General features: G+C 36.3%; 1 protein-coding gene across 1 annotated transcript in view; it reads left to right on the top strand.

Annotated features, from left to right (window-relative positions):
- BMP5 (bone morphogenetic protein 5) overlaps positions 1–25,945 on the top strand; it is a 130,135-nt gene that overhangs the window by 98,672 nt on the left and 5,518 nt on the right. Inside the window, exons 4-5 of the mRNA XM_008013664.3 lie at positions 4,784–4,978; positions 24,798–24,874. Of these exons, the coding sequence (XP_008011855.3) occupies positions 4,784–4,978; positions 24,798–24,874 (272 nt within the window). The remainder of the gene's footprint in view (positions 1–4,783; positions 4,979–24,797; positions 24,875–25,945) is intronic.

Genomic DNA, 25,945 nt, shown 5'->3' with positions numbered 1-25,945 from the left:
TTTTCCAAAAGGAGTGGTCTGAAATACAAAACCAGTGAGTTTGGGATAGAGCTTTGGTTTGCCAACCTACCTTCCCTGTGACTATAAATGTGAAATAGTTTCAGTTGTGTTCTTAGGCAAATGTGACCACAATAGCCTGACCTCAGTACTTATATGAAGTCATTTGGGTTAGAGTAGCAGATCTAGAAGGACTGAATCTCCAGCCTCAATTATGGCAAAATTTAGTAGTTCAGAACTCCAGCCTCATCTACATCCTTTTTGATCTCTGTATGAATATAATAATAATTTCTTAGAAGATATAAGTCCAATCCTATCTTTGTTCACTGAGTTAATAAAACTGTAAAATAATATGCCCACATATTTGCTGCTTAAATTGTTTCACACTGAGATTTCTGTACAATAATTTTGAGAAAATAAGATGAACAAGGTATAAATAGTTCTTAAACTTTTCATGAGCAAAGATTTACTTTGTTTTGTTTTGTTTTCTTTTTTGTTTGTTTTGTTTTTGTAAATCAAAAAAGACAATATCTATGCCAATAACAAACTCTGGATGCCTACAATTATAGTCATTACCACTTTCATTTCATAATCCAAGTATTATATGACACCCAAACCTGAAATAATTGGTAATAAACAATGTTTCTTTGTGTCTAACTGCCACCAGCAAGATGACTGAAATGTTGGCACATCCTTCAAGAGCCTTTTCAGTCTCCTCTCTGCTGTCTCTTCTTCCCTCCCATTTGTGTGTTTAAGCTTGAACAGCTCTCAGCAACCAAGCTTTTTACCTCCTATTACCACCCCATCCATTTGGCAGATCACATCCCTACCCTCTTTCCAGTGTCCACATCAAGGCGTGGATATCACACAAGGGAATTTTTCTCTTGCAATTGGAGCCACTTTATCCCATCACTGGCATTTTCTCTTGCTTTGGTATAGTTATTGATGCACATTGGAACTCCCAGTGTTGTCAGATTGCTGCTCCACTCAGCTTTGAGCTGGTACTACTTTCCAAAGTCAAAGCTGATGACTAATATGGAAGATCGTTTTGGAGCTCATTCTGTTGCTGCCATCCTAACCCAATGTGGAACTGCTCAGAAGCCATTCTTCTTATATAGAGAGAATCTTTGTTCACCACTTGTGTCACAGTCTGTTAATGAAGTTCCAAAGTAGTGCTACCTTGTCTTCCCAGTATTTTAGAGACTTTGGGTACAAAGGATGTATTAGATTTTCTTTGATTCCCTTTCTTTCTAGGAGTTACACATGCATCTATTGGAGCTGTGCCAGAAGTAACTCTGAGATACAGACTTTAAAAAATCACTGTGGCTCATCTTTTTCTTAAGATGACTTCTTGCCCACGAAATTGCTCAATATTCTTTAAATATATGCTTGGTGAATCAAATCTATCACTGTTCTAGCTATGCCTGAATGTGTCTGAATCCTAAGGTGACTAAGCTTGGGCTCAAGCTGGTATCCTTACCATCCTTTATTTTAATGTTCTTTTTGTTACCTCACCCCCATTTTCATTTCAACTGTATATTCAATGCTTAATCTTTATGTATATTTTTAAAGTAGAAATTACTCTAAAACAAGAATCAGCTTTGAAAATTAAATCCATGGTGATACACACACGTAAAGGTAATGTGTTTCTAAATCAAAATGCTTTAGGTAGGCTTCTTCAGTTATATATTTGCAATATCTAAAGCATACCGTATGTTTAATCATACCATTTTAAAAGTTCAAATAAAGTTTTATAAAGAATTTACCATTTTTTAATACATGCAGTGTAGTCTAGGTTTCTATCAGTACTTTTACTAAAACAATTATTCAGTCTTTGAAAAGGTTTAGTCAGCATAATCAATATAAGTGTATTGTGTCTGAAAGACTAGGTCAAATAGTTAATGCTTCTATGGTATAGCTCAAGACCAAGGGTAACTGAGCAAGCATTAACTTATGGAATGTTAATAGTCACCCCATTGCTGAAGTAAAAAGGAAACCAAGAGGAAACTTAATAATATTAAAAGTTATTTTAAAGGGAGTTCACATTGGTTTGAAGGGTACTTTGCTTCACATACAATATCCACCTTTGTAAAACCCAAGAAACCCGTATTTGTAACATACACACATCTTTACAGTTTTTAGAACATAAATCTTCAGAGCAGTATTATTTCTCCACAGATAAAAATTAAAATATTGAAAGTCTCTGGAATAATAACAAAAGAAACCCCTTTGCAACCCAAAGGAAACTTGGAACTTCTTGTTAAGTGCTTATTTAACTATAAAAGAGTCAGTGTGTGTTGTAATGAATGGAAAATTGATTTTATTGTATTCCATTTATGAACATCTCACAGCAACCTATTTCAGTATTAGAAAGATCATATATTAAAAATGATTTCTGCAGTCATCAATGTATACAAGTTAAAATTTAGTTCCTGTTAAATTAACACTTCATTAAAATATCAAAATAAAAGCTTCGACAAATACTTTTTTATGTTGTACTCCAAGACAGAAAAAAAAATGAAAAAATTTAAAGAACAGATTGCCAGTTATTCTATTCTATAACAGTTAAGTTTCTCAGTTCTTTTTTTATTTTTTATTTTTTTTCTTTTGCTGAGCTCTCTGTCACTGGAAACATCTTAAACCAATTTCAAGTGCTACACCTGAATAAACATGTTGTAAAAGTGTTTATGTATTGAAGTGGGTCAGTTCAAGGTATGGTATTTGGCTGGAACTTCTAATTTCTCTTTTTACAGTGAAAGGGCTGCCAGAAGGAGGAAGTCTGAGCTGAATTAATACATTTGTTACAGTGGAAGTAGAATGGAAACTGCTCTGACCACAAATCAAACTGCCTCTTTCATTTATGCCAGTGATAGAGTTTTTCTAAGAAATATAGACTCTGGCATAGAGCCACTGTAAGTTTGCATTTAAAAGAGAAATCTATGTGCTTATTTGTTTAAGGTTTACTGCTTTGATTATTTGTAAGTCCCTTCTCTGGTAGGACTGAGTATAGTGACATTTGTGAGGGAGATAGCCATTTTAATACTTGTAGGAATTGAACAACTTTTCCCAGTAGGTCATAAGACAATTGTGGAGGATACCTATGCTGTCTGAATTGATGCAGCCTTTTTTTTTTAACCAATACCTCCACATTTAAAGGACCCCTGTGTCCCTCTCAACAGCTGCACAGCCTCATGCGACACAGTCTCATTTTCTGACAGTAGAAGGTCTCTGCACAATAGAAGTACACACAAAAGTTTTTATGCTGCCAAAATAAATTTCGTTAAGAGTGAGGGCTTATTTGCTAAAATGCCATCGATGTCATTTCGGGGACTTGCTTTCCTTTTCTTTCTTCTAAGGTGGGTCAGGTTTTATAATGGACTCAGGTTGCTCCATAGTCTTTACTGAATACATATTTTAAGAAAACATGCACATCTCTCATGGGGCAAGCCAGAGTCAATCATGCACATATTTCAAACCACATTATATATTATTCTTAAAAGATTGCTAACTTCTGTATCTAGAGTAGCAACTTTGCATAAGATACAAGTAATTCTTAACTAAATTTACAATTTAAGGTTTATCATCTTTGAATGATTTTCATTGAACCAGATATCAATGGTTTTCTTTTCCACATATATAGAAAATATAATTTTCAGTGATTATTTTAAATTAGAAGAGCCTAATAAAAACTATTAAAAGAGGATACTGTTAATACCTAACTCTAAGGCATTTGTGGAATCAAATTAAATAATGCATGGAAACTACTTAGAAAAATGCCTAACACAGCAACCACTCCAAAGTGATTTGACATAGTTGTATTATTATTACTACTGACCACATGGGAGAGGTACTTTATCAACTTTATCAACTTTTAACTCACTTCTATATAGGTACTGGTTGTGTCCCTTTTCATTGATATATAACCACATCAAAGAACTCATAAGGGTCTGAGGCACAGGCTAGTTTATAGGCAAATTTGAGTCTCGAAGCTCATTTGGATTGTTTTTTCTTCTTTCTGAGAGTCTCCAGGCTTGGTTTGCCTCTTCTGAATTCCTTTCAGTAAACATTTAGGTGTGTCAAAACTCAGAAGGGGAGAATTCCAAAGTCTCTGTGTTTATTTCACAATACTTCATATTGATAATTATCAGGTTGGTGCAAAGGTAATTGCAGTTTTTGCCACTACTTTTAATAGCTGCGGCTGAAAGCAGACCTCCATCCCCAGACTAGGCTTCCAGAATGACTTGTGAAGAGCTTTAAGTATAGTGCAGCTTAGTAAATGTTGCTGGGCACTGGCCAGAGGTGAAGGTGGAAAGGCTATCAGCACTAATTAACACTTGAAAGGTTTCGAATAGACTGGAGAAAGTAGAAACACCCTGCCAAGTATTTGGCTTTTATAACTTGAAGGAAAATTATAGGGCATTTAGTGCAGAAGAGCCCATAGCTAATATTTTTTAAATTGCTATTTAATGTGGACATTTCCAGGCGAATGAGTAGTCAAATCTTCCAATTTATAATATTCCTAACTTCAAGGTCTCAGAAGCTATCAGTGAGTAAAAGCAGCTGGAGGGTGTTCTGTGGTGGAAGAATGATGCAAGATGAAAAACCATGCATGGATAATGGTCTGTAATAGTAAGCCTCAATATTTATAAGAATCTTGGCCTGCAAGGAAGGCATTCTGATAATGTTTTAAAACTTTTCCCCTTTTCAAAGTACCCTTGGAATTCATTCACATCAGGTAATTGTTCTTTCTTTTTCATAAACAAAGTGCTTTTGTATTACATTCTAGGACGCAGTATCAACGTAAAATCTGCTGGACTTGTGGGAAGACAGGGACCTCAGTCAAAACAACCTTTCATGGTGGCCTTCTTCAAGGCGAGTGAGGTACTTCTTCGATCTGTGAGAGCAGCCAACAAACGAAAAACTCAAAACCGCAATAAATCCAGCTCTCATCAGGACTCCTCCAGAATGTCCAGTGTTGGAGGTAAGAATAAACCCAAGCAGCAGTTATGCACAGAGAGTTATGGGGTCGTATGTTGCAAATCAAGTAGCCACAATAAATTTACCCTCTGTATATACCTTCAGATGGTATATTAAATCTTCCAGTGATGTTTCTAGCATCCCAGAATGTTTCATCAGTGAATCACTCAGTAATTCATTTTAAAATACGTATGAGTTGCTTTCATATGTTGAAAGATTCAGTTCAAATTCAAATCAAGATGGCAGTAATAGAAATATGAAATGGCTAGATCAACAAAATCTCGCCAGAACTGAGCTACACAACTTGCTGAGCTAACTTCCTCAGGGCCTCTCAAAAATGGATGGGCAACCAGGTAAATTAAACATAAAATCCTTTCTTTAGTACTTAAGGCAATACATTTGAATTATGCCACTCAGTTTTATTTTCTGAAATTAGCAGGAGAATGACATGGAGAAGACAATGATTAAAGCGATATTTATCTTTTGATTTGGAGGACTGTTATCTAGATAATTTTCTTCAGGTGTGTCTACACACACACACACACACACAATCTTTCAACAAAATATTACAAATGCACAATTGATGTCAAAGTCCTTGCAAATTAATCTGTTAATTATAGGGGGATCAAATTTCAATTGATCAGAAAGCATCTAACTGCCAAAATTTGTAGTGGCTTAATCGTATTATTTATACCAAGAAGTACCTTGTTTAGTCCAGGATGCAAACAGTAAGCTGTTAGATGAAAATGGTGGCTATTTTAGTCCAAAAAATTGATTTTGTTTATAAAAATAAATTTGAAGGGGGAACTCATCCTGGAACATCTCCATTTAGCACCACATACTTATCTATTTGTCAAATATGCATTATTCTGTGTTAATGGCCAATTTATGCATAGTACTCTGCCAGGAACAATGGATGAACTGATAAACAAAAGAGTCATGATTCCTATATATATTATTTTAGCAAATTGAAATTCTAACTTCAAACAGTCTTTGCCATTATTCCTAAAATCTTCATTTTTTCCAGGTTACTTGAAAATGACAGATCATATAGCAGCTATTTATTACTCAAACATGCATGAGTGTTTAGATAAGAAATAGATGAAGACTTTTGTTTGTTTTTATTTGCTCAGAGATGCTCCATAAAATTACTAAGTGGAATTCACTGTACTCTTCCTAAAGGAAAGGCACTAGGAGAATCATGTTAGAAAGAAGTCCTATTTGTGTGTCAAGCAACAGAAGCAGGAAGGAAGATTTCTGTATGGAATTGTATTATACTGAATTAAATGCTACTTATAAAGTGATGTTTTAAAATAATTTTCCAACAAAGAAATTTAACCACTTTTAGTAAAGCATGACACTAGTGCCTTATTACGAAGCTATTTTTTAAAGATCTTCACAAGATATTTAGTTTGGCAAAAAGTTGTAATTACTTAATATGAAAGGTGGAGAAAAATAACTTTCTAAGACCTTTTCTTCCTGGTAAATACTAGGCTGTCAAACTTGTATATTTTTCTTTTCATGTAGAATGGTTCTAAGTTCGGTTGAAATGTTTTTAATTTAATGTAGCAGACTGTATTAAAAAAGTTTTGCTAAACCTTGAATAGAATAGTAAATAATTTTGGAGGAAATTACAAAGGGAAAAGTAGAAGTCACATACTTATTATTAGAGCTCATAATGACTCTGGCAGAGGTGTTCCAGTGACTGAAATCATCAAAGTCCTTTTCCCTATTGGTTAACTCTATTTATCTTCTCTTCCTGACCACAAGAAACAAATGTACGTCTATAACCAGAGATGAATAAAACACATGGAGCAGAAATCATGTAACTTTTCACCAGTTTCCTAACACCATTTAGAGTACAAAATTATTCTAATATAGACCAATATTTTCTTTCTGAAATTTTGTCATTGGCAACCATTTCTGTGAAATATGTGGTAGATGGTTTTGGAGTGTGTTCATATTTTGATAATAAGAAGAAAGAAAGTAGCTGGTTTGTGTCTATAAGACTTAACCTTTCAATAGGTAGTAATCAAGCAGTCTGGGAAAATCCTCATAGGATTTGGCCTAAAAGACAGGGCTTTAAGGAAAGGGAATGCTAATATAAACAGAGCATTTGACACTTTGGAGACTTGAAATGCCAGTGAAATTTAAAAATTATCCAAATATAAATAACAAGTTGTAATAGTAACAAGATTTTACAATAAAATATTGTGCAAAGGCTCTATGGATAAGAAGGGGTGGGGTGGGGATGGAGTTAGGGAGGAAAGTTGTATTGCAGGTTTGCTTGATTGCAAGTTTTTTTGCAAAGCATATTGTCAAATGTCGAAAATCTCCATTATTAGAGAAGAATTAAAACTCAAGTCATTTCTGCTATCTTTATCTCATTTCTTTTCTACTTCAACGATTCTTGCCTTCTGACTTCCCAATGTTCTTTTTTTCTTCCGTATTCCTGTGGGAGAGCATAGAACATTAACCAGAACAAAATAGGAGTTCCCAAAATACTTGTTGAGTAAATTAATGTGTTGACAACATAGGAACAACTAACTTCCTTTTTCAGGTAAAGGTATATAGAACCATTACTTCCAGGTTTCCTGCAGAAACTGCCCGGCACTGCTTGTTCCTCTTCAGGTTTTTGCAAGATGGTTGAGCAGACACATTGTGGAAGATATTTCCTGTTTCATGTTGAGGCAGCGCAAAGGGTATTTCTTTGAATTTGTGTATGAGAGGAAGAAAAATGGAGCCAATAGCTAAATTCTAAGCTAGCTATTCTTGAAGATCTAAAGGCACTAGGTTGATACGACTTTTTAAAAATACCTCCAGAACATGATGCTGTTTGAAGGAGTATATTCAGTGTTGAAAAGAATAGAGTACAGGCATACAATGTTTTATTGCATTTTGCTTTGTTGTGTTTCAAAGATAATGTTTTTTTTTTTACAAACTGAAGTTTTGTGGCAGTCCTGCATTAAGCAAGTCTATTGGTGACATTTTTTTCCAAAAGCATTTGCTCTCTCAATTTCTCTGTGTCATATTTTGGTAATACTTGCAATATTTCAAAATTTTACTATTATTATATTTGTTATGGTTTATGTTATCAGTGATCTTTGATATTTATTGGTAATTGTTTTGTGGCACCACAAACTTTACCCATACAAGATGGGAAGTAAACGTTATGTGTGTTCTGGTTCCTCCAACAATCGGTCATTACCCCATCTCTCTCCCTTTTCTTGGGTTGCCTATTCCCTGAGACACAACAATATTGAAATAAGTTCAGTTAGTACCCCACAATGGCCTAAAGGTGTTCAAAGGAAAGGAAGATTTGCATATCTCTCACTTTAAATCAAAAGCTAGTAATGATTATGCTTATTGATGAACACATGTTGAAAGTCCAGATAGACCGAAAGCTAGGCCTCTTGTGCCAAGCAGTTAGTCAAGCTGTGACTGCAAAGGAAAATTACTTGAAGAAAATTAAAAGTGTGACTTCGTCAACATAATAATGATAAGAAAGTGAAATCGTTTTCTTGCTGATGTGGAGAAAGTTTGAGTGGCCTGGATGGAAGATCCAACCAGCCACAACATTCCCTTATACTAAAGCCTAATACAGAGCAAAGCCTTGACTCGCTTCAATTCTGTGAAGGCTGAGAGAGGTAAGGAAGCTGCAGAAGAAAAGTCTGAAAGTAGCAGATGTTGGTTCATGAGGTTTAAGGAAAGAAGCTATCTCCATAGCAAAAAAGTGCAACGTGAAACAGCAAGCATTGATGAAGAAGCTATATCAAGTTATCCAGGAGATATATCTAAGTAATCACTGATGAAGATAGCTACACTGAACCACAGATTTTTAATGTAGATTAAGAAGCCTTATTGAAAGAAGATGTTATGTAGGACTTTCATAGTTAGAGAGGGGTCAATGGCTGGCTTCAAAGCTTCTGACAATCTGACTCTCTTGTTATGGGCTAATATACCTGGTGAGATTAAGTTGAAGACAATGCTTATTTACCATTCTGAAAATCCATGGACCCCTAAGTATCATGCTTAATCTACTCTTCCTGGGCTCTGCAAATGGAACAACAAAACCTGGATGAACAGTGCATCTGTTGATAGCATGGTTTACTAAATATTTTAGGCACACTGTTGAAACCTATTGTCCAGAAAAAAGATTCCTCTCAAAATATTACTGCCCATTGACAATGTGCTTGATCACCCAAGAGCTCTGATGGAGATATACGAGTAGATTAACGGTTTATATCATGCTTGCTAGCACAACATCCATTCTGCTGCCCATGGATGAAGGAGTAGTTTTGACTTTCAAGTTCTATTATTTTAAAAATTTATTGTGTAATACTGTAGCTTCCATAAATAGTGATTCCCCTTCAGGATCTAGGCAACCTTCTGGAAAGGATTCACCATTCTAGATGCCATTAAGAACATCCATGATTTATGAGGGGTTGAAATATCAACATTAACAAGGGTTTGGAAGAAGTTGATTCCTACACCTCTTGGATGAGTTTGAGGGATTCAAGACTTCAGTGGAGGAAGTCATTGCAGATGTGGTAGAAATAGCAAGAGAACTTGAATTACAAGTGGAACCTGAAGATGTGACTGGATTGCTGCAATCTCATAATAAAACTTGAATGAATGAGGCATTGCTTCTTATGGTTAAACAAAAAAAAAGTGGTTTCTGGGGATAGAATCTTCTCCTGGTGAAGATACTGTGAATACAGTTGTAATGACAACAAAGGAATTAGCATTTTAAATAAGTTTATTTACTAGAGTAGAGGCAACATTTGAGAAGATCAACTCCAATTTTAAAAGAAGACCTACACAAAGTAAAGTGCTATCAAACAGCCTTGCACACTACAAAGAATCTTTTGTGAAAGGAAGAGTCAATCAATGTGACAAATTTTATTGTTGTCTTTTAAGAAATTGCCACAGCCACATCAACCTTCAGCAATCACTAACCTCATCAGTCAGCAAGTATCAACATTGAGGCAAGACCCTTTATTAGCAAAAAGATTACAACTTGCTGAAGACTCAGATGATCACCAGCATTTTTTAATCAATAGATTATTTTTAACCAAGGAATGTACATTTTTAAACATATAATCCAATTGCACACTTAATAGACTGCAGTATAATGTAGCCATAACTTTTACATGCTCTGGGAAACCAAAAAAACTGATACTCGCTTTATTGTGATGTTCACTTCACTGCAGTGGTCTGGAACTAAATTCACAGTATCTCCCCAGTAAGTGTCTCTGACATATGCCTGTATGAAGAACCCAAAAGAACTAACAGAGCAAATGGCAAGTCCTGGATCATTACAGAACTGCTAAGAAAGGTTGCTTATTGTATGCTGGATACTGAGAATCTTTGAAAAAGAATCCAATCATGTAGTGGCCCTGCCTACATCCACGGTGATTTCGCATGGCAAGTCTTTGGCATAGAGGTGCTCTTCAACTTACCATGGGGTTATATCCCAATAAACCCAACAAAAGTTTACAGTACTATAAGCTCAAATGCCACAGCTTAGCCTAGCCTCCCTTACACATGTCCAGAACATTTACATTAGCCTACAGTTGGGCAAACTCATCTAACAAAAGGCCTATTTTACAATTAAGTTTTGAATATCTTATGTAATTTATTGGACACTCTACTGAAAGTGAAAAACAGAATGGTTGTATGGGTGCTCTCAGTATGATTTCTACTGAATGTGTATTGCTTTCAAACCCTCATCGATTTAAAAAATCGTAAGTCAAAGCATTCTAAATCAGATACAATGCATAGTTACTAAAATTGAAACATTCTCCTCTCATTCTCAACTTTGATAGGCACTATCTCTTGCCTAATGAATAAAATGTAAATGTATGCCTCTTGGAACAACAGATATTAGTCAAAACAAGAAGACAATTAATTGAAGTTATTTCCATAGAATATTTTATATAATATACATTTTTAGTATTTAGAAATAATAAAATCAAAAAGCTAAATTTCTCCCTTGTTTACCTAATCCATACATAATAGATTCCCTTAATATGCTGATATCAACAAGGTACAAACCTCTCTCTCATCTGAGAGAATACATTTTTGTTATATGCTTTTAATTACATGAGTTATATATTTTAAAGGTTTTAATAAACAATGATTAGCCATATTTCAAATAAGGTGAGCTAATTGTTTTTAACTGTTGTCACATAGTATTAGCATCAGTTTATTTAATCATGTCACTCCAAAAAGACATTTTGCTTTTTTCCAAGTTGGACTCTCAAAATAAATGCTGTACTGAAAATCCTGCAATGCTGCACAAATGAGAATATTTCTAATTCACATAATTGTGACAGTAACTAATATTAAAAATTGCTATCTGTGACCTGAATCGTGAAAAATTTTGGAAACCCCTCCTGAAACAAGTATTTTGATGCATATAATATGTTGTTAGCTAGCTCTATCTATACATTTATCTATCATCTATCCATCATTTAATATGACTTCACTACTTACTAGTTGCATACTCTTGCACAAGATATGTTACCTCTCTCTGACTGTTTCTTCATGTTTAAAGTGGGAATGTTAATTATGCCTGCCTTGCAGAGCAGGATTACGTGAGTTGTGAGGATTAAATGAGTTATTACATATAACTAATATAAAATAGTGGTACATGGTAAATACTCATTAAGAGTTGAACATTATAATGGCTTTTATAGAACTGGTATGCAAAGAGTTCAGACTTTTTTTTTTTTTTTTTTTTTTAAGTTCTAGGGTACATATGCATAACGTGCAGGTTTGTTACATATGTATACTTGTGCCATGTTGCTGTGCTGCACCCATCAACTCATCAGCACCCATCAACTCGTCATTTACATCAGGTATAACTCCCAATGCAATCCCTCCCCCCCTCCCCCCTCCCCATGATAGGCCCCGGTGTGTGCTGTTCCCCGTCCCGAGTCCAAGTGATCTCATTGTTCAGTTCCCACCTATGAGTGAGAACATGCGGTGTTTGGTTTTCTGTTCTTGTGATAGTTTGCTAAGAATGATGGTTTCCAGCTGCATCCATGTCCCTACAAAGGACACAAACTCATCCTTTTTTATGGCTGCATAGTATTCCATGGTGTATATGTGCCACATTTTCTTAATCCAGTCTGTCACTGATGGACATTTGGGTTGATTCCAAGTCTTTGCTATTGTGAATAGTGCCGCAATAAACATATGTGTGCATGTGTCTTTATAGCAGCATGATTTAGAATCCTTTGGGTATATCCCCAGTAATGGGATGGCTGGGTCATATGGTACGTCTAGTTCTAGATCCTTGAGGAATCGCCATACTGTTTTCCATAATGGTTGAACTAGTTTACAATCCCACCAACAGTGTAAAAGTGTTCCTATTTCTCCACATCCTCTCCAGCACCTGTTGTTTCCTGACTTTTTAATGATTGCCATTCTAACTGGTGTGAGATGGTATCTCATTGTGGTTTTGATTTGCATTTCTCTGATGGCCAGTGATGATGAGCATTTTTTCATGTGTCTGTTGGCTGTATGAATGTCTTCTTTTGAGAACTATCTGTTCATATCCTTTGCCCACTTTTTAATGGGGTTGTTTGTTTTTTTCTTGTAAATTTGTTTGAGTTCTTTGTAGGTTCTGGATATTAGCCCTTTGTCAGATGAGTAGATTGCAAAAATTTTCCCCCATTCTGTAGGTTGTCTGTTCACTCTGATGGTAGTTTCTTTTGCTGTGCAGAAGCTCTTTAGTTTAATGAGATCCCATTTGTCAATTTTGGCTTTTGCTGCCGTTGCTTTTGATGTTTTAGACATGAAGTCTTTGCCCATGCCTATGTCCTGAATGGTACTACCTAGGTTTTCCTCTAGGGTTTTTATGGTATTAGGTCTAACATTTAAGTCTCTAATCCATCTTGAATTAATTTTCGTATCAGGAGTAAGGAAAGGATCCAGTTTCAGCTTTCTGCTTATGGCTAGCCAATTTTCCCAGCACCATTATTAAATAGGGAATCCTTTCCCCATTTCTTGTTTCTCTCAGGTTTGTCAAAGATCAGATGGCTGTAGATGTGTGGTATTATTTCTGAGGACTCTGTTCTGTTCCATTGGTCTATATCTCTGTTTTGGTACCAGTACCATGCTGTTTTGGTTACTGTAGCCTTGTAGTATAGTTTGAAGTCAGGTAACGTGATGCCTCCAGCTTTGTTCTTTTGACTTAGGATTGTCTTGGAGATGCGGGCTCTTTTTTGGTTCCATATGAACTTTAAAGCAGTTTTTTCCAATTCTGTGAAGAAACTCCTTGGTAGCTTGATGGGGATGGCATTGAATCTATAAATAACCTTGGGCAGTATGGCCATTTTCACGATATTGATTCTTCCTATCCATGAGCATGGTATGTTCTTCCATTTGTTTGTGTCCTCTTTGATTTCACTGAGCAGTGGTTTGTAGTTCTCCTTGAAGAGGTCCTTTACATCCCTTGTAAGTTGGATTCCTAGGTATTTTATTCTCTTTGAAGCAATTGTGAATGGAAGTTCATTCATGATTTGGCTCTCTGTTTGTCTGTTACTGGTGTATACGAATGCTTGTGATTTTTGCACATTAATTTTGTATCCTGAGACTTTGCTGAAGTTGCTTATCAGCTTAAGGAGATTTTCGGCTGAGACAATGGGATTTTCTAAATATACAATCATGTCATCTGCAAACAGGGACAATTTGACTTCTTCTTTTCCTAACTGTATCCCCTTGATTTCTTTCTCTTGCCTGATTGCCCTAGCCAGAACTTCCAACACTATGTTGAATAGGAGTGGTGAGAGAGGGCATCCCTGTCTTGTGCCAGTTTTCAAAGGGAATTTTTCCAGTTTTTGCCCATTCAGTATGATATTGGCTGTGGGTTTGTCATAAATAGCTCTTATGATTTTTAGGTACGTTCCATCAATACCGAATTTATTGAGCGTTTTTAGCATGAAGGGCTGTTGAATTTTGTCAAAAGCCTTTTCTGCATCTATTGAGATAATCATGTGGTTCTTGTCTTTGGTTCTGTTTATATGCTGGATTATGTTTATTGATTTGCGAATGTTGAACCAGTCTTGCATCCCAGGGATAAAGCCCACTTGATCATGGTGGATAAGCTTTTTGATGTGTTGCTGAATCCGGTTTGCCAGTATTTTATTGAGGATTTTTGCATCAATGTTCATCAGGGATATTGGTCTAAAATTCTCTTTTTTTGTTGTCTCTCTGCCAGGCTTTAGTATCAGGATGATTTTGGCCTCATAAAATGAGTTAGGGAGGATTCCCTCTTTTTCTATTGATTGGAATAGTTTCAGAAGGAATGGTACCAGCTCCTCCTTGTACCTCTGGTAGAATTCAGCTGTGAATCCATCTGGTCCTGAACTTTTTATCGTTGGTAGGCTATTAATTATTGCCTCAATTTCAGAGCCTGCTATTGGTCTATTCAGGGATTCAACTTCTTCCTGGTTTAGTCTTGGAAGAGTGTAAGTGTCCAGGAAATTATCCATTTCTTCTAGATTTTCTAGTTTATTTGCGTAGAGGTGTTTATAGTATTCTCTGATGGTAGTTTGTATTTCTGTGGGGTCAGTGGTGATATCCCTTTATCATTTTTTATTGCGTCTATTTGATTCTTCTCTCTTTTCTTCTTTATTAGTCTTGCTAGCGGTGTATCAATTTTGTTGATCTTTTCAAAAAACCAACTCCTGGATTCATTGATTTTTTGGAGGGTTTTTTGTGTCTCTATCTCCTTCAGTTCTGCTCTGATCTTAGTTATTTCTTGCCTTCTGCTAGCTTTTGAATGCGTTTGCTCTTGCTTCTCTAGTTCTTTTAATTGTGATGTTAGAGTGTCAATTTGAGATCTTTCCTGCTTTCTCTTATGGGCATTTAGTGCTATAAATTTCCCTCTACACACTGCTTTAAATGTGTCCCAGAGATTCTGGTATGTTGTATCTTTGTTCTCATTGGTTTCAAAGAACATCTTTATTTCTGCCTTCACTTCATTTCGTTATGTACCCAGTAGTCATTCAGGAGCAGGTTGTTCAGTTTCCATGTAGTTGAGTGGTTTTGATTGAGTTTCTTAGTCCTGAGTTCTAGTTTGATTGCACTGTGGTCTGAGGGACAGTTTGTTACAATTTCTGTTCTTGTACATTTACTGAGGAGTGCTTTACTTCCAATTATGTGGTCAATTTTGGAATAAGTGCGATGTGGTGCTGAGAAGAATGTATATTCTGTTGATTTGGGGTGGAGAGTTCTGTATATTAGGTCTGCTTGCTGCAGAGATGAGTTCAATTCCTGGATATTCTTGTTAACTTTCTGTCTCGTTGATCTGTCTAATGTTGACAGTGGAGTGTTGAAGTCTCCCGTTATTATTGTATGGGAGTCTAAGTCTCTTTGTAAGTCTCTAAGGACTTGCTTTATGAATCTGGGTGCTCCTGTATTGGGTGCATATATATTTAGGATAGTTAGCTCTTCCTGTTGAATTGACCCCTTTACCATTATGTAATGGCCTTCTTTGTCTCTTTTGATCTTTGATGGTTTAAAGTCTGTTTTATCAGAGACTAGGATTGCAACCCCTGTTTTTTTTTGTTCTCCATTTGCTTGGTAAATGTTCCTCCATCCCTTTATTTTGAGCCTATGTATGTCTCTGCGTGTGAGATGGGTCTCCTGAATACAGCAGACTGATGGGTCTTGACTCTTTATCCAGTTTGCCAGTCTGTGTCTTTTAATTGGAGCATTTAGTCCATTTACATTTAAGGTTAATATTGTTATGTGTGAACTTGATCCTGCCGTTATGATATTAACTGGTTATTTTGCTCATTAGTTGACGCAGTTTCTTCCTAGCCTAAATGGTCTTTACATTTTGGTGTGTTTTTGCAATGGCTGGTACCAGTTGTTCCTTTCCATGTTTAGTGCTTCCTTCAGGGTCTCTTGTAAGGCAGGCCTAGTGGTGACAAAATCTCTAAGCATTTGCTTATCTGTAAAGGATTTTATTTCTCCTTCACTTATGAAACTTAGTTTGGCTGGATATGAAATTCTGGGTTGAAAATTCTTTTCTTTAAGAATGTTGAATATTGGCCCCCACTCTCTTCTGGCTTGTAGAGTTTCTGCCGAGAGATCTGCTGTTAGTCTGATGGGCTTCCCTTTGTGGGTAACCCAACCTTTCTCTCTGGCTGCCCTTAAGATATTTTCCTTCTTTTCAACTTTGGTGAATCTGGCAATTATGTGTCTTGGAGTTGCTCTTCTTGAGGAGTATCTTTGTGGCGTTCTTTGTATTTCCTGAATTTGAATGTTGGCCTGCCCTACTAGGTTGGGGAAGTTCTCCTGGATGATATCCTGAAGAGTGTTTTCCAACTTGGTTCCATTTTCCCCCTCACTTTCAGGCACCCCAATAAGACGTAGATTTGGTCTTTTTACATAATCCTATACTTCTTGCAGGCTTTGTTCATTTCTTTTTCTTCTTTTTTCTTTTGGTTTCTCTTCTCGCTTCATTTCATTCATTTGATCCTCAATCGCTGATACTCTTTCTTCCAGTTGATCGAGTCAGTTACTGAAGCTTGTGCATTTGTCACGTATTTCTCGTGTCATGGTTTTCATCTCTTTCATTTCGTTTATGACCTTCTCTGCATTAATTACTTTAGCCATCAATTCTTCCACTTTTTTTCCAAGATTTTTAGTTTCTTTGCGCTGGGTACGTAATTCCTCCTTTAGCTCTGAGAAGTTTGATGGACTGAAGCCTTCTTCTCTCATCTCGTCAAAGTCATTCTCCGTCAAGCTTTGATCCGTTGCTGGTGATGAGCTGCGCTCCTTTGCCGGGGGAGATGCGCTCTTATTTTTTGAATTTCCAGCTTTTCTGCCCTGCTTTTTCCCCATCTTTGTGGTTTTATCTGCCTCTGGTCTTTGATGATGATGGTGATGTACTGATGGGGTTTTGGTGTAGGTGTCCTTCCTGTTTGATAATTTTCCTTCTAACAGTCAGGACCCTCAGCTGTAGGTCTGTTGGAGATTGCTTGAGGTCCACTCCAGACCCTGTTTGCTTGGGTGTCAGCAGCAGAGGCTGCAGAAGATAGAATATTGCTGAATCGCGAGTGTACCTGTCTGATTCTTGCTTTGGAGGCTTCCTTTCAGGGGTGTACTCCACCCTGTGAGGTGTGGGGTGTCAGACTGCCGCTAGTGGGGGATGTCTCCCAGTTAGGCTACTCACGGGTCAGGGACCCACTTGAGCAGGCAGTCTGTCCCTTCTCAGATCTCAACCTCTGTGCTGGGAGATCCACTGCTCTCTTCAAAGCTGTCAGACAGAGTCGTTTGCATCTGCAGAGGTTTCTGCTGCTTTTGTTTACTGTGCCCTGTCCCCAGAGGTGGAGTCTACAGAGACAGGCAGGTTTCCTTGAGCTGCTGTGAGGTCCACCCAGTTCGAGCTTCCCAGCAGCTTTGTTTACCTACCTAAGCCTCAGCAATGGCGGGCGCCCCTCCCCCAGCCTCGCTGCTGCCTTGCCGGTAGATCACAGACTGCTGTGCTAGCAATGAGGGAGGCTCCGTGGGTGTGGGACACTCCCGGCCAGGTGTGGGATATGATCTCCTGGTGTGCCTGTTTGCTTAAAGTGCAGTATTGGGGTGGGAGTTACCCGATTTTCCAGGTGTTGTGTGTCTCAGTTCCCCTGGCTAGGAAAAGGGATTCCCTTTCCCCTTGCGCTTCCCAGGTGAGGCGATGCCTCCCCCTGCTTCAGCTCTAGCTGGTCGGGCTGCAGCAGCTGACCAGCACCAATTGTCCGGCACTCCCTAGTGAGATGAACCCAGTACCTCAGTTGAAAATGCAGAAATCACCGGCCTTCTGTGTTGCTCGCGCTGGGAGTTGGAGACTGGAGCTGTTCCTATTCGGCCATCTTGCTCCGCCCCCTGAGTTCAGACTCTTACATCAGAGAAAACTACAAGTTCACACTCTCTCTCTTATAAGTACCGATACCTGTGGTCACGGGATTTCTTATCTTTGGATACTCTAGAAACAAGAGAAATTTTAGAGTCTTTCACCTAATTTGGCTAATCTATATTAGCAATTAACTACACACCTTAAAAAAGACTTGCCAATAGACATTAAGGCATTGTGTCTGTTGTCAAGTTTCTCTCTAGGAAAAATTCACAGGGAGAATATATCTGGGTAAAATTTCTTATAAGTAATATTTATTCAGTATTAAATAAACTCCCATTATATGCCAGGCACAGCATTATAAAACTATATGCTATGTACTATATTAACTATATGGCCCAAAATACTACACGAGGGACTTATCTGAGAACAAATAGACATTTTCCAGAAATACAGACATGGATGAAAGCATTTCAGATTGTAGAAAGGAAAGGGCTCTACAGTTGTGGAGCCATGAACCATTTTCAAATGGCTGGGGGATGCATGTATTTTTATGGGAGAGGACTGTGATATCAGTTAGGAAATTATTCAGGGGCTAAATCATAAAGAGTAGGGTATGTGATGATAAGGAGCAGTGATGTCTTTGCATAGGCAATTGGACAAAGAAGAGCCGTAATCAGATATGCATGTTAAAAAGTTAATTTTGGCCACAAAGTGCAGAGTGGAATGCCAAGGGTGGAGACAGAAAACTCAAATAATGATTAGGAGTCTAGTATAATACTCCAAGCAATGAAGATCATAGATTGGAGAGAGAGATGTAGGAACCAAAACACATGGGATAGGGCCAGCAGGGGTTTGAAGAGGATGGATAACCCAGCACTCTGGAGAGGGGAGTGTTGAGAATAAGTGGAATGTGTAGGGAAAAGATGTAGCTATAAACCAAATTGTTAGATGTAGGATGAGGCTGACCAAATGCCACAGGAAACAAAGAAAGCAAAAATAATAAAATGGAGCCTCCTTGGGGAACATGAATACTGTAAGTATAGGCAAAGGAGAAAAAGGAATTCCATAAAATAAGCCAAAAGTATATCATCAGAGACGTCAAAGAGGAGCAGGGGTAAAGTGTTATTTTAGACTCTAAGGTTACCAGAAGAAGACATTGAGGAAGGATGAGGCAAGCAAGAGTGCAAAGGGCTTCCAACAGGACACCTAGATTAAGCAGTGAAATTGATCAACTAATGGGGCTTTGTGGATCCATTTAATACAGGATCTGAGGGGAAAAAAATGAAAATCAAGAAGCTTACTAAATTTTCTGTCCTGGCCACTAGGTGACTGATGGTCCTATTAACAAAAATAGTGAATACTGAGTGTGAGGTCAGAAGTAGAAATAGTGAGCAGGAGGCATCAGGAAACTGTCCTTTAGAGGTGTCTGGCAAATTCAGGTTTGTGGATAGATTTTTATATGAAGGAGCTCTAAAGTGAGGACGTTAATTACATGATCCACATGGATACTTTGCTGAGCAGAGTTATGCAAACACATTAGAGAGTTATTTTGTGGTGTTTTGTGTCACACGTTGGTACCTACAGAAACACAAAATTGTGTTAATATATCTACAAAATAAACAACAGTAATTACTACTGGCTTGTGTGTAAATTCAAGTGAATAATTCACTGGGTATAGAAGATAATGATTAAGCTAGAGCAACAATAGCATTTTAAAGCCCCTTATCTTTGGGTAGGATTGTTATTTATTTTTGGGTTTATCATGAATTTTTCTACCCCCAAGGTCATATAAAAATTCGCATTATGATAGTACCATTCCTGCTTTTTCAACTCTTGTACTTCATTCATTTGTCATTTTAAATTTTTATAAATAAATTAAGGTGTTCTGTCCTGATGCTTTAGGTGTCAACTTCCTTTTTCCCTTTTTCTCTCTGGGAAATAAGAGTGAAAAAACTAACATTTCCTCTTTTGCTTTGAAGCAGCAGCATATCATATTTGGCTCATTTAAGCTGTTGTCGTGGTTAAATGTTAAATTTTATTTCTAATTTTTATTTGCTTTTATAGCTATATCTGTGTTTCATCCCCTTAAGAAACTAATACTATGTTCTGAAGAAAAAAATGGTATATGAAGGTTTTTGGACTTGATTGTCTCTTGTCCAGTTCACAGCAAGTGTATCCCATGTTTATTTGTTTGTTTTTTTCAGTAACTATTATGCAGAGCTTTGAAAGTCCATGCAGATTTCAGGAATTTGTTTTCATTGATACATAATAATTATACATATTCATGGGGTACATGTGATATTTTGATAGATGTATACAATGTGTAATGATCAAATCAAGGTAATTAAGATATCCATCACATCAAATATTTATCATTTCTTTGCATTGGGAACATTCCTAATCTTGTCTTCTAGTTATTTTGAAATGTAGAATTAATTATTGTTAACCATTGTCACTATACTGTGCTATTGAACACCACAACTGATTTCTTCTGTACATTTTTTAAAAAGCTGTATTTTTTTATCCATTAGCCAGTTCTTGTTCCCCTCTTTCTGCTACCATCCCCAGCTTTTGGTAACCACCATTCTACTCTCTTATCTTCATGAGATCAATTTTTTTTAGCTTACACATATAACTAAGAACATGGGATATTTGTCTCTCTGTGACTGGCTTACCTCACTTAACATCTTCCAGTTTCATCCATGTTGCTCTAATTGACAGAATTTCATTCTTTTTATGGCTGAATAATAAGCCATTGTGTATATGTACCACATTTTCTTTATCCATTCATCCATTGATGGACACTTAGTTGCTTCTGTATCTTGTGAACAGTGCTGCAATCAATATGGGAGTGCAGATATATCTTCAACATATTGATTTCCTTTGTTTTGGATATATACCCAGTGGTGAGATTGCTTGATGATATGGTAGCTCTACTTTCACTTTTGGGAGGAACCTCAAATAAATGGTTGTATTAATTTACATTTCCACCAATAGTGTACTAGTGTTCTTCTTATCACATTTAGGATTTTTTGTGTGTTTTACCAATTTTTACCTCCACATATTTATTTTGTTTTTCATGATTTTATTGTAAGACAAAAAAATTAAAGAAAATCAAACTAAAGATTAAATTTATACACTATCTAGAAATTGACCATAAAGAAATTTGCACAAAGTATTTAACGATATTTTTACTATTTTGGCATTGGCTTCCTAACATTATTACCATTAAGAGACAAAACAGAAGTATTATTGATAACACCTGCACTATGGATAAGACGTGTTGGTTTACTTTTTCTAATGTTGATTGTAGAACATTTTAATGATTTATGCCATGACTTTTCATCTGTAGGCAGGTTCATTAACAACAGAATTATATCCATTTTATATTAATCTCCTAAAGGCTGCCCATCAGTATTTTAAAAGACATAAATCTAATTTCCTTGCCCTTCCGCCCACAGCTTGTTCTGCCAAGCATTTAGAGTAAACCTAACTGCAGACTTTTCTAGTTTGGGTACAACATTTACTTCACTCACTATCCATTAATTTTTATTTCTGACAGAATAAGCATATGGTCCTAATGCTCTATGAAATCAGACTCTTGGAACCAGATTCTGTTATAAATTTCATTGCTTGTTACATTTATGTGATGTTATATTATAAACATCACTTAGCCTGCATAAAAAGACATATATATGGAACAGATATATTTTGACTTTTAAGTTTTATTTTCTTCATTTTTTATAAACATCGAATTCAAATAACTATATTTGTAGTTTATGGCTTTTCATATAAACATGTATGTGTTATTGGCTACAATGTTGTTATTCATATTTAATATTTTCAATTAAGACAAAGATGAATAAATATTCCCATTATTATCTAATGCAGAGTTGGAAAAAGTAAGGCCCAATAACCAAATTAAGCCTATCATTTGTTTTGGTATGACCTACTAAGAGTGGTCTTTCCATTTTTAAATGTTTGCTTGGAAAAGAAGGACAATATTTTGTAGCATGTGGAAATCATATGAAATTCAAATTTCAGTATCCGTACGTAAATTTTTACTGGAATATAGCCACACTCATTCATTTACATATTGTCTATGGTTGCTTTTATACTACAGCAGCAAAACTGAATAGTTGAAAGGGGGACCACTTAGCCTAAAATATTTGCTATTTGTCTCTTTTTTTTAAAAAATATTTTAAGTTCTACGGTACATGTGCACAGCGTGCAGGCTTGTTACATATGTATACATGTGCCACGTTGGTGTGCTGCACCCATTAAATCGTCATTTACATTAGGTATATCTCCTAATGCTATCCCTCCCCCATCCCCCCTCCCCACCATAGGACCCAGTGTGTGATGTTCCCCTTCCTGTGTCCAAGTGATCTCATTGTTCAGTTCCGACCTGTGAGTGAGAACATGCGATATTTGGTTTTCTGTTCTTGCGATAGTTTGCTGAGAATAATGGTTTCCAGCTGCATCCATGTCCCTACAAAGGACACAAACTCATCCTTTTTTATGACTGCATAGTATTCCATGGTGTATATGTGCCACATTTTCTTAATCCAGTCTGTCACTGATGGACATTTGGGTTGATTCCAAGTCTTTGCTATTGTGAATAGTGCCGCAATAAACGTGTGTGCATGTGTCTTTATAGCAGCATGACTTATAATCCTTTGGGTATATCCCCAGTAATGGGGTGGCTGGGTCAATCTGTCTCTTTAAAGAAAAAGTTTGCTGACCCCTTTGGTCCAAGGCATAGCTAACGTTTTTTTTTTTTTTTTTCCTATTTGGTATACCAAGGAGTTTATGAAATCAAACCAATAGTAGAATCAATTATTTCTTTTCTCTAAAAAGGATCGAGGAAATTTATCCATGTCATGTTTAGTGCTAAAGTGCATTTGTCCATTACCTGAACAAAGTTAGCTCCAAGGGAGATATTTCCCTAAAGAACCAGAATGTAGAGTCTGAAATAAATCTTCTCTCCTCCATTTCCCATTATCTACTTATTTAATCTATTTTAATGAAGTTAATTGCATAGTAGGAATAAACTTAGAAGAAAAATACCTTGATTTCAAAATTTAATCATTAGCTTGTTTTCTAGATTAACATTAAACAAATAATTACTTGAAGTAACCATGAGAAGTAAGCCCCTCTGTGGTGGGCTCCTTTGATCTCTAATGTGCCTACACTTCTGTTAGAGGTTAAAGGTAATTCAACTGGAAGGTGACACTTTAACAAAAACTGTGAAACAAATTATTTTTAAATTTTATTTATTTAATATTTTATATTAGAAATAAAGTGGACTAGTTTTTCGAATGTTTGTACAAAATGTGAGCAAACTCAGATAAGACAACAATGAAAAATGTTCCATAAATCTCTGTTTCTTCAGTCTTTTACTTTATTCCAGGTGCAAGATTGAAATTCTGCATTTATATTTAATCATTTAAAACAATTATAAAAAGTTATGGGTATTTCAGATTACATTCCAAAATATGTAATGATAGTATTTCACTCGCCTCAAATCCCTTGTGGAACACTCTGAGAAATTTGTCCATTAACTCCTCAGATACTTTTTTGAATGTTTATTGTATGCCAGGCACTGTTCCTGGCACTAGGGATACATCAGTGAGCAAAACAGAGCTAAACAAGATTCTTGCCCTTGTGAAGCTTATATTTTAGTAGGAGGAAACAGACAAGAAGCCATGCATAAATTAATGAAGAAATGGCATAGTGAAAATTGAGATGGGAAAACATCAGAACAAAGTGAGAGAAATCAGGTGTATCAGGGTGAGAGTTGTAATATTAAAAGGGTAGTGCAGGCCTTGTTGAGATGTTGCTTAAGCAAGGACATGAAGATGCAGGAATTAGCCATGTAGCTATCCAGGGAGAGGGACTAGTGAGAGAAAAGCCTCTAAAGTGGGAGTAAGGCTGACTGTGAGTGAAACAGCAAGAAGGTGTGGTGGCTGGAGCAAGGTGAAGGAGAAGAAGAGTGACAGGAAATGAGTCAGAGGGATAGTGGAACCAAAATGTAGAGAGCCTTGTAACCACTCTGAGAATATTTCACTCTTAGTGATATGAGGACCATAGAGGGACTGGCAGGGAAGTGATGTAATTAGGTTTACTTGTTAAAAGGTCCACTTGACTAGTTTGCTGTAGAGGAGCAAGAGCAGAAGCCGGGAGACTAGCAATGAGGATATTGCAGTAATTCATGCTGGAGATGATGGTGGCTTGGACCAAGACCAATTATGAAGGCCGTGAGAGGAGGTGCATTTTGGACTTAGTGAAGATAGTGAGATTTCCTGACGGATTAGATGTATAAATGAAAGAAAAAAGAAACAGAAATATTTTGATTCTTGTTTTATTTTGGTTTTTACTTTTTAACCCAGGCAACTACCATCAGTCAAGAATGAAGTCTACAGGTGGACAGGATTTTGGGGGGTGATTAGAAGCTCAACTTGTGGTATCCTGAGGTTAAGATATTTATTAAAATAAAATCAGCTAAGATCCCAGTATCTGCCTCATGGAAGATGTTAAAAATTATTGCACAAATATATATGTGTGTGTGTCTGTGTGTGTGTATGTGTGTGTGTGTATATATATATGAATATATTAAGTACCCCTAGAGTATGAATGAATTAATAAGTATTCGTTGAGCAGATGGTACTCAGTGAACGACAGACACCACACTCTGCCCTGTGAAGTAGATGGCCTAACAGAATCCTTGTTAGAGCTTCATAAGGTAAATGGTATTGTCTACATCTCACAGAAGAAGAAACCCAGGACAAGTAACTTGACTGAAGTTCACATGGTTAGTAAGTAGTTCTAGCTTTAAGATTGAAATTCATGTTCCACAACTTCAAATAAAACCCCTTTAAAAAATCCTACCAGTGATCTCACTAAAGAAATATTAGTATATCTTTAAGCAACCATTTATTAAAAATGTGGTTTTTATCTTCAGATTATAACACAAGTGAGCAAAAACAAGCCTGTAAGAAGCACGAGCTCTATGTGAGCTTCCGGGATCTGGGATGGCAGGTAAGAATTTTCAGTCAACTTAGGTCCTTTTTTTCTGAATTGTCATAAATCCTTAGTAAGTCATAGTCTTTGGCAGTAAATTTCCAATATAACACCCAATGATTTTTGACATGACCAGTTAGAATATGGCTTATTCACTGTATTTTCATTTCTCAATTAACCTTTTACCATTGAAACATGATTAGTAGGTTTCACAAACAAAAAAACTATGTTGAATAAAACATAGAACACTAAGATATTTAGGAAGAAAAAAAAAAGAGTGCTGTTGTTTAAGTATTACAAACTTTTAATTTTATGATAAATAGAAGATTTGTTCATATTAGTATAAGTAACTCCACTAAGCCTCTGAGGGTCTCTAACTATTGGGCTAGGAAATAGAGCCCTCAACTATAATGTCCCTGTCATGGGGAAGATGACAGACTTTTTTTTTCTTGCACTTAAAAATGTATTGCTATCTTTAGATGGCATTTTGAAACAGGATGAGGAGGAAAATTTCACCAAAGTAATTTTTGAATGGCTCTATGTGGTGACAGTTTAAAAAGAAATTTTAAGGTTTCCCCTAATATTTTATTAAAATGGATTCTCATATATGAGTTCTTGTATTGAGAAATACTATTAAAATGTAAATACATTCAAAATTTATGATAAACTTTCAACGTGAATAACTCAAGAATTCTTACATTTGTGCCCAATTTTATTTCTCTGTGGGAAAAATATCAAGGCAACCATACATGTACCAATTATTTCGCTTCCCGAAATTTATGTTCAGTTTTTAGGAATTTGCTCCAATTCATTTTTTTCTAAAGAGACTATAAAGTTAATGCATGAATGGAAAGAAAAACAGCATGCAGAAAAGATATTAAGGCTTTAGGATGTTGTCAGACTTATAAAACTAAGAATGATTCCTTAAGAAGTAATGAGAATAATCTCAATTAACTTGATTCTCCTTTTTCTTTTGGGTTCACTTGAACTTTCCAGAGTTCATCATTTCCTGTTTAAACAATATTTAGAATGCTATTTTCTTATAATAGTTTTATTCATGCGTACATGTTTAATACATACTATGAATAT

This window comes from Chlorocebus sabaeus, chromosome 17, assembly GCF_047675955.1.
Source record: "Chlorocebus sabaeus isolate Y175 chromosome 17, mChlSab1.0.hap1, whole genome shotgun sequence".
Classification (NCBI taxonomy): domain Eukaryota; kingdom Metazoa; phylum Chordata; class Mammalia; order Primates; family Cercopithecidae; genus Chlorocebus; species Chlorocebus sabaeus.
This window is presented reverse-complemented; position numbering and strand designations above follow the sequence as displayed.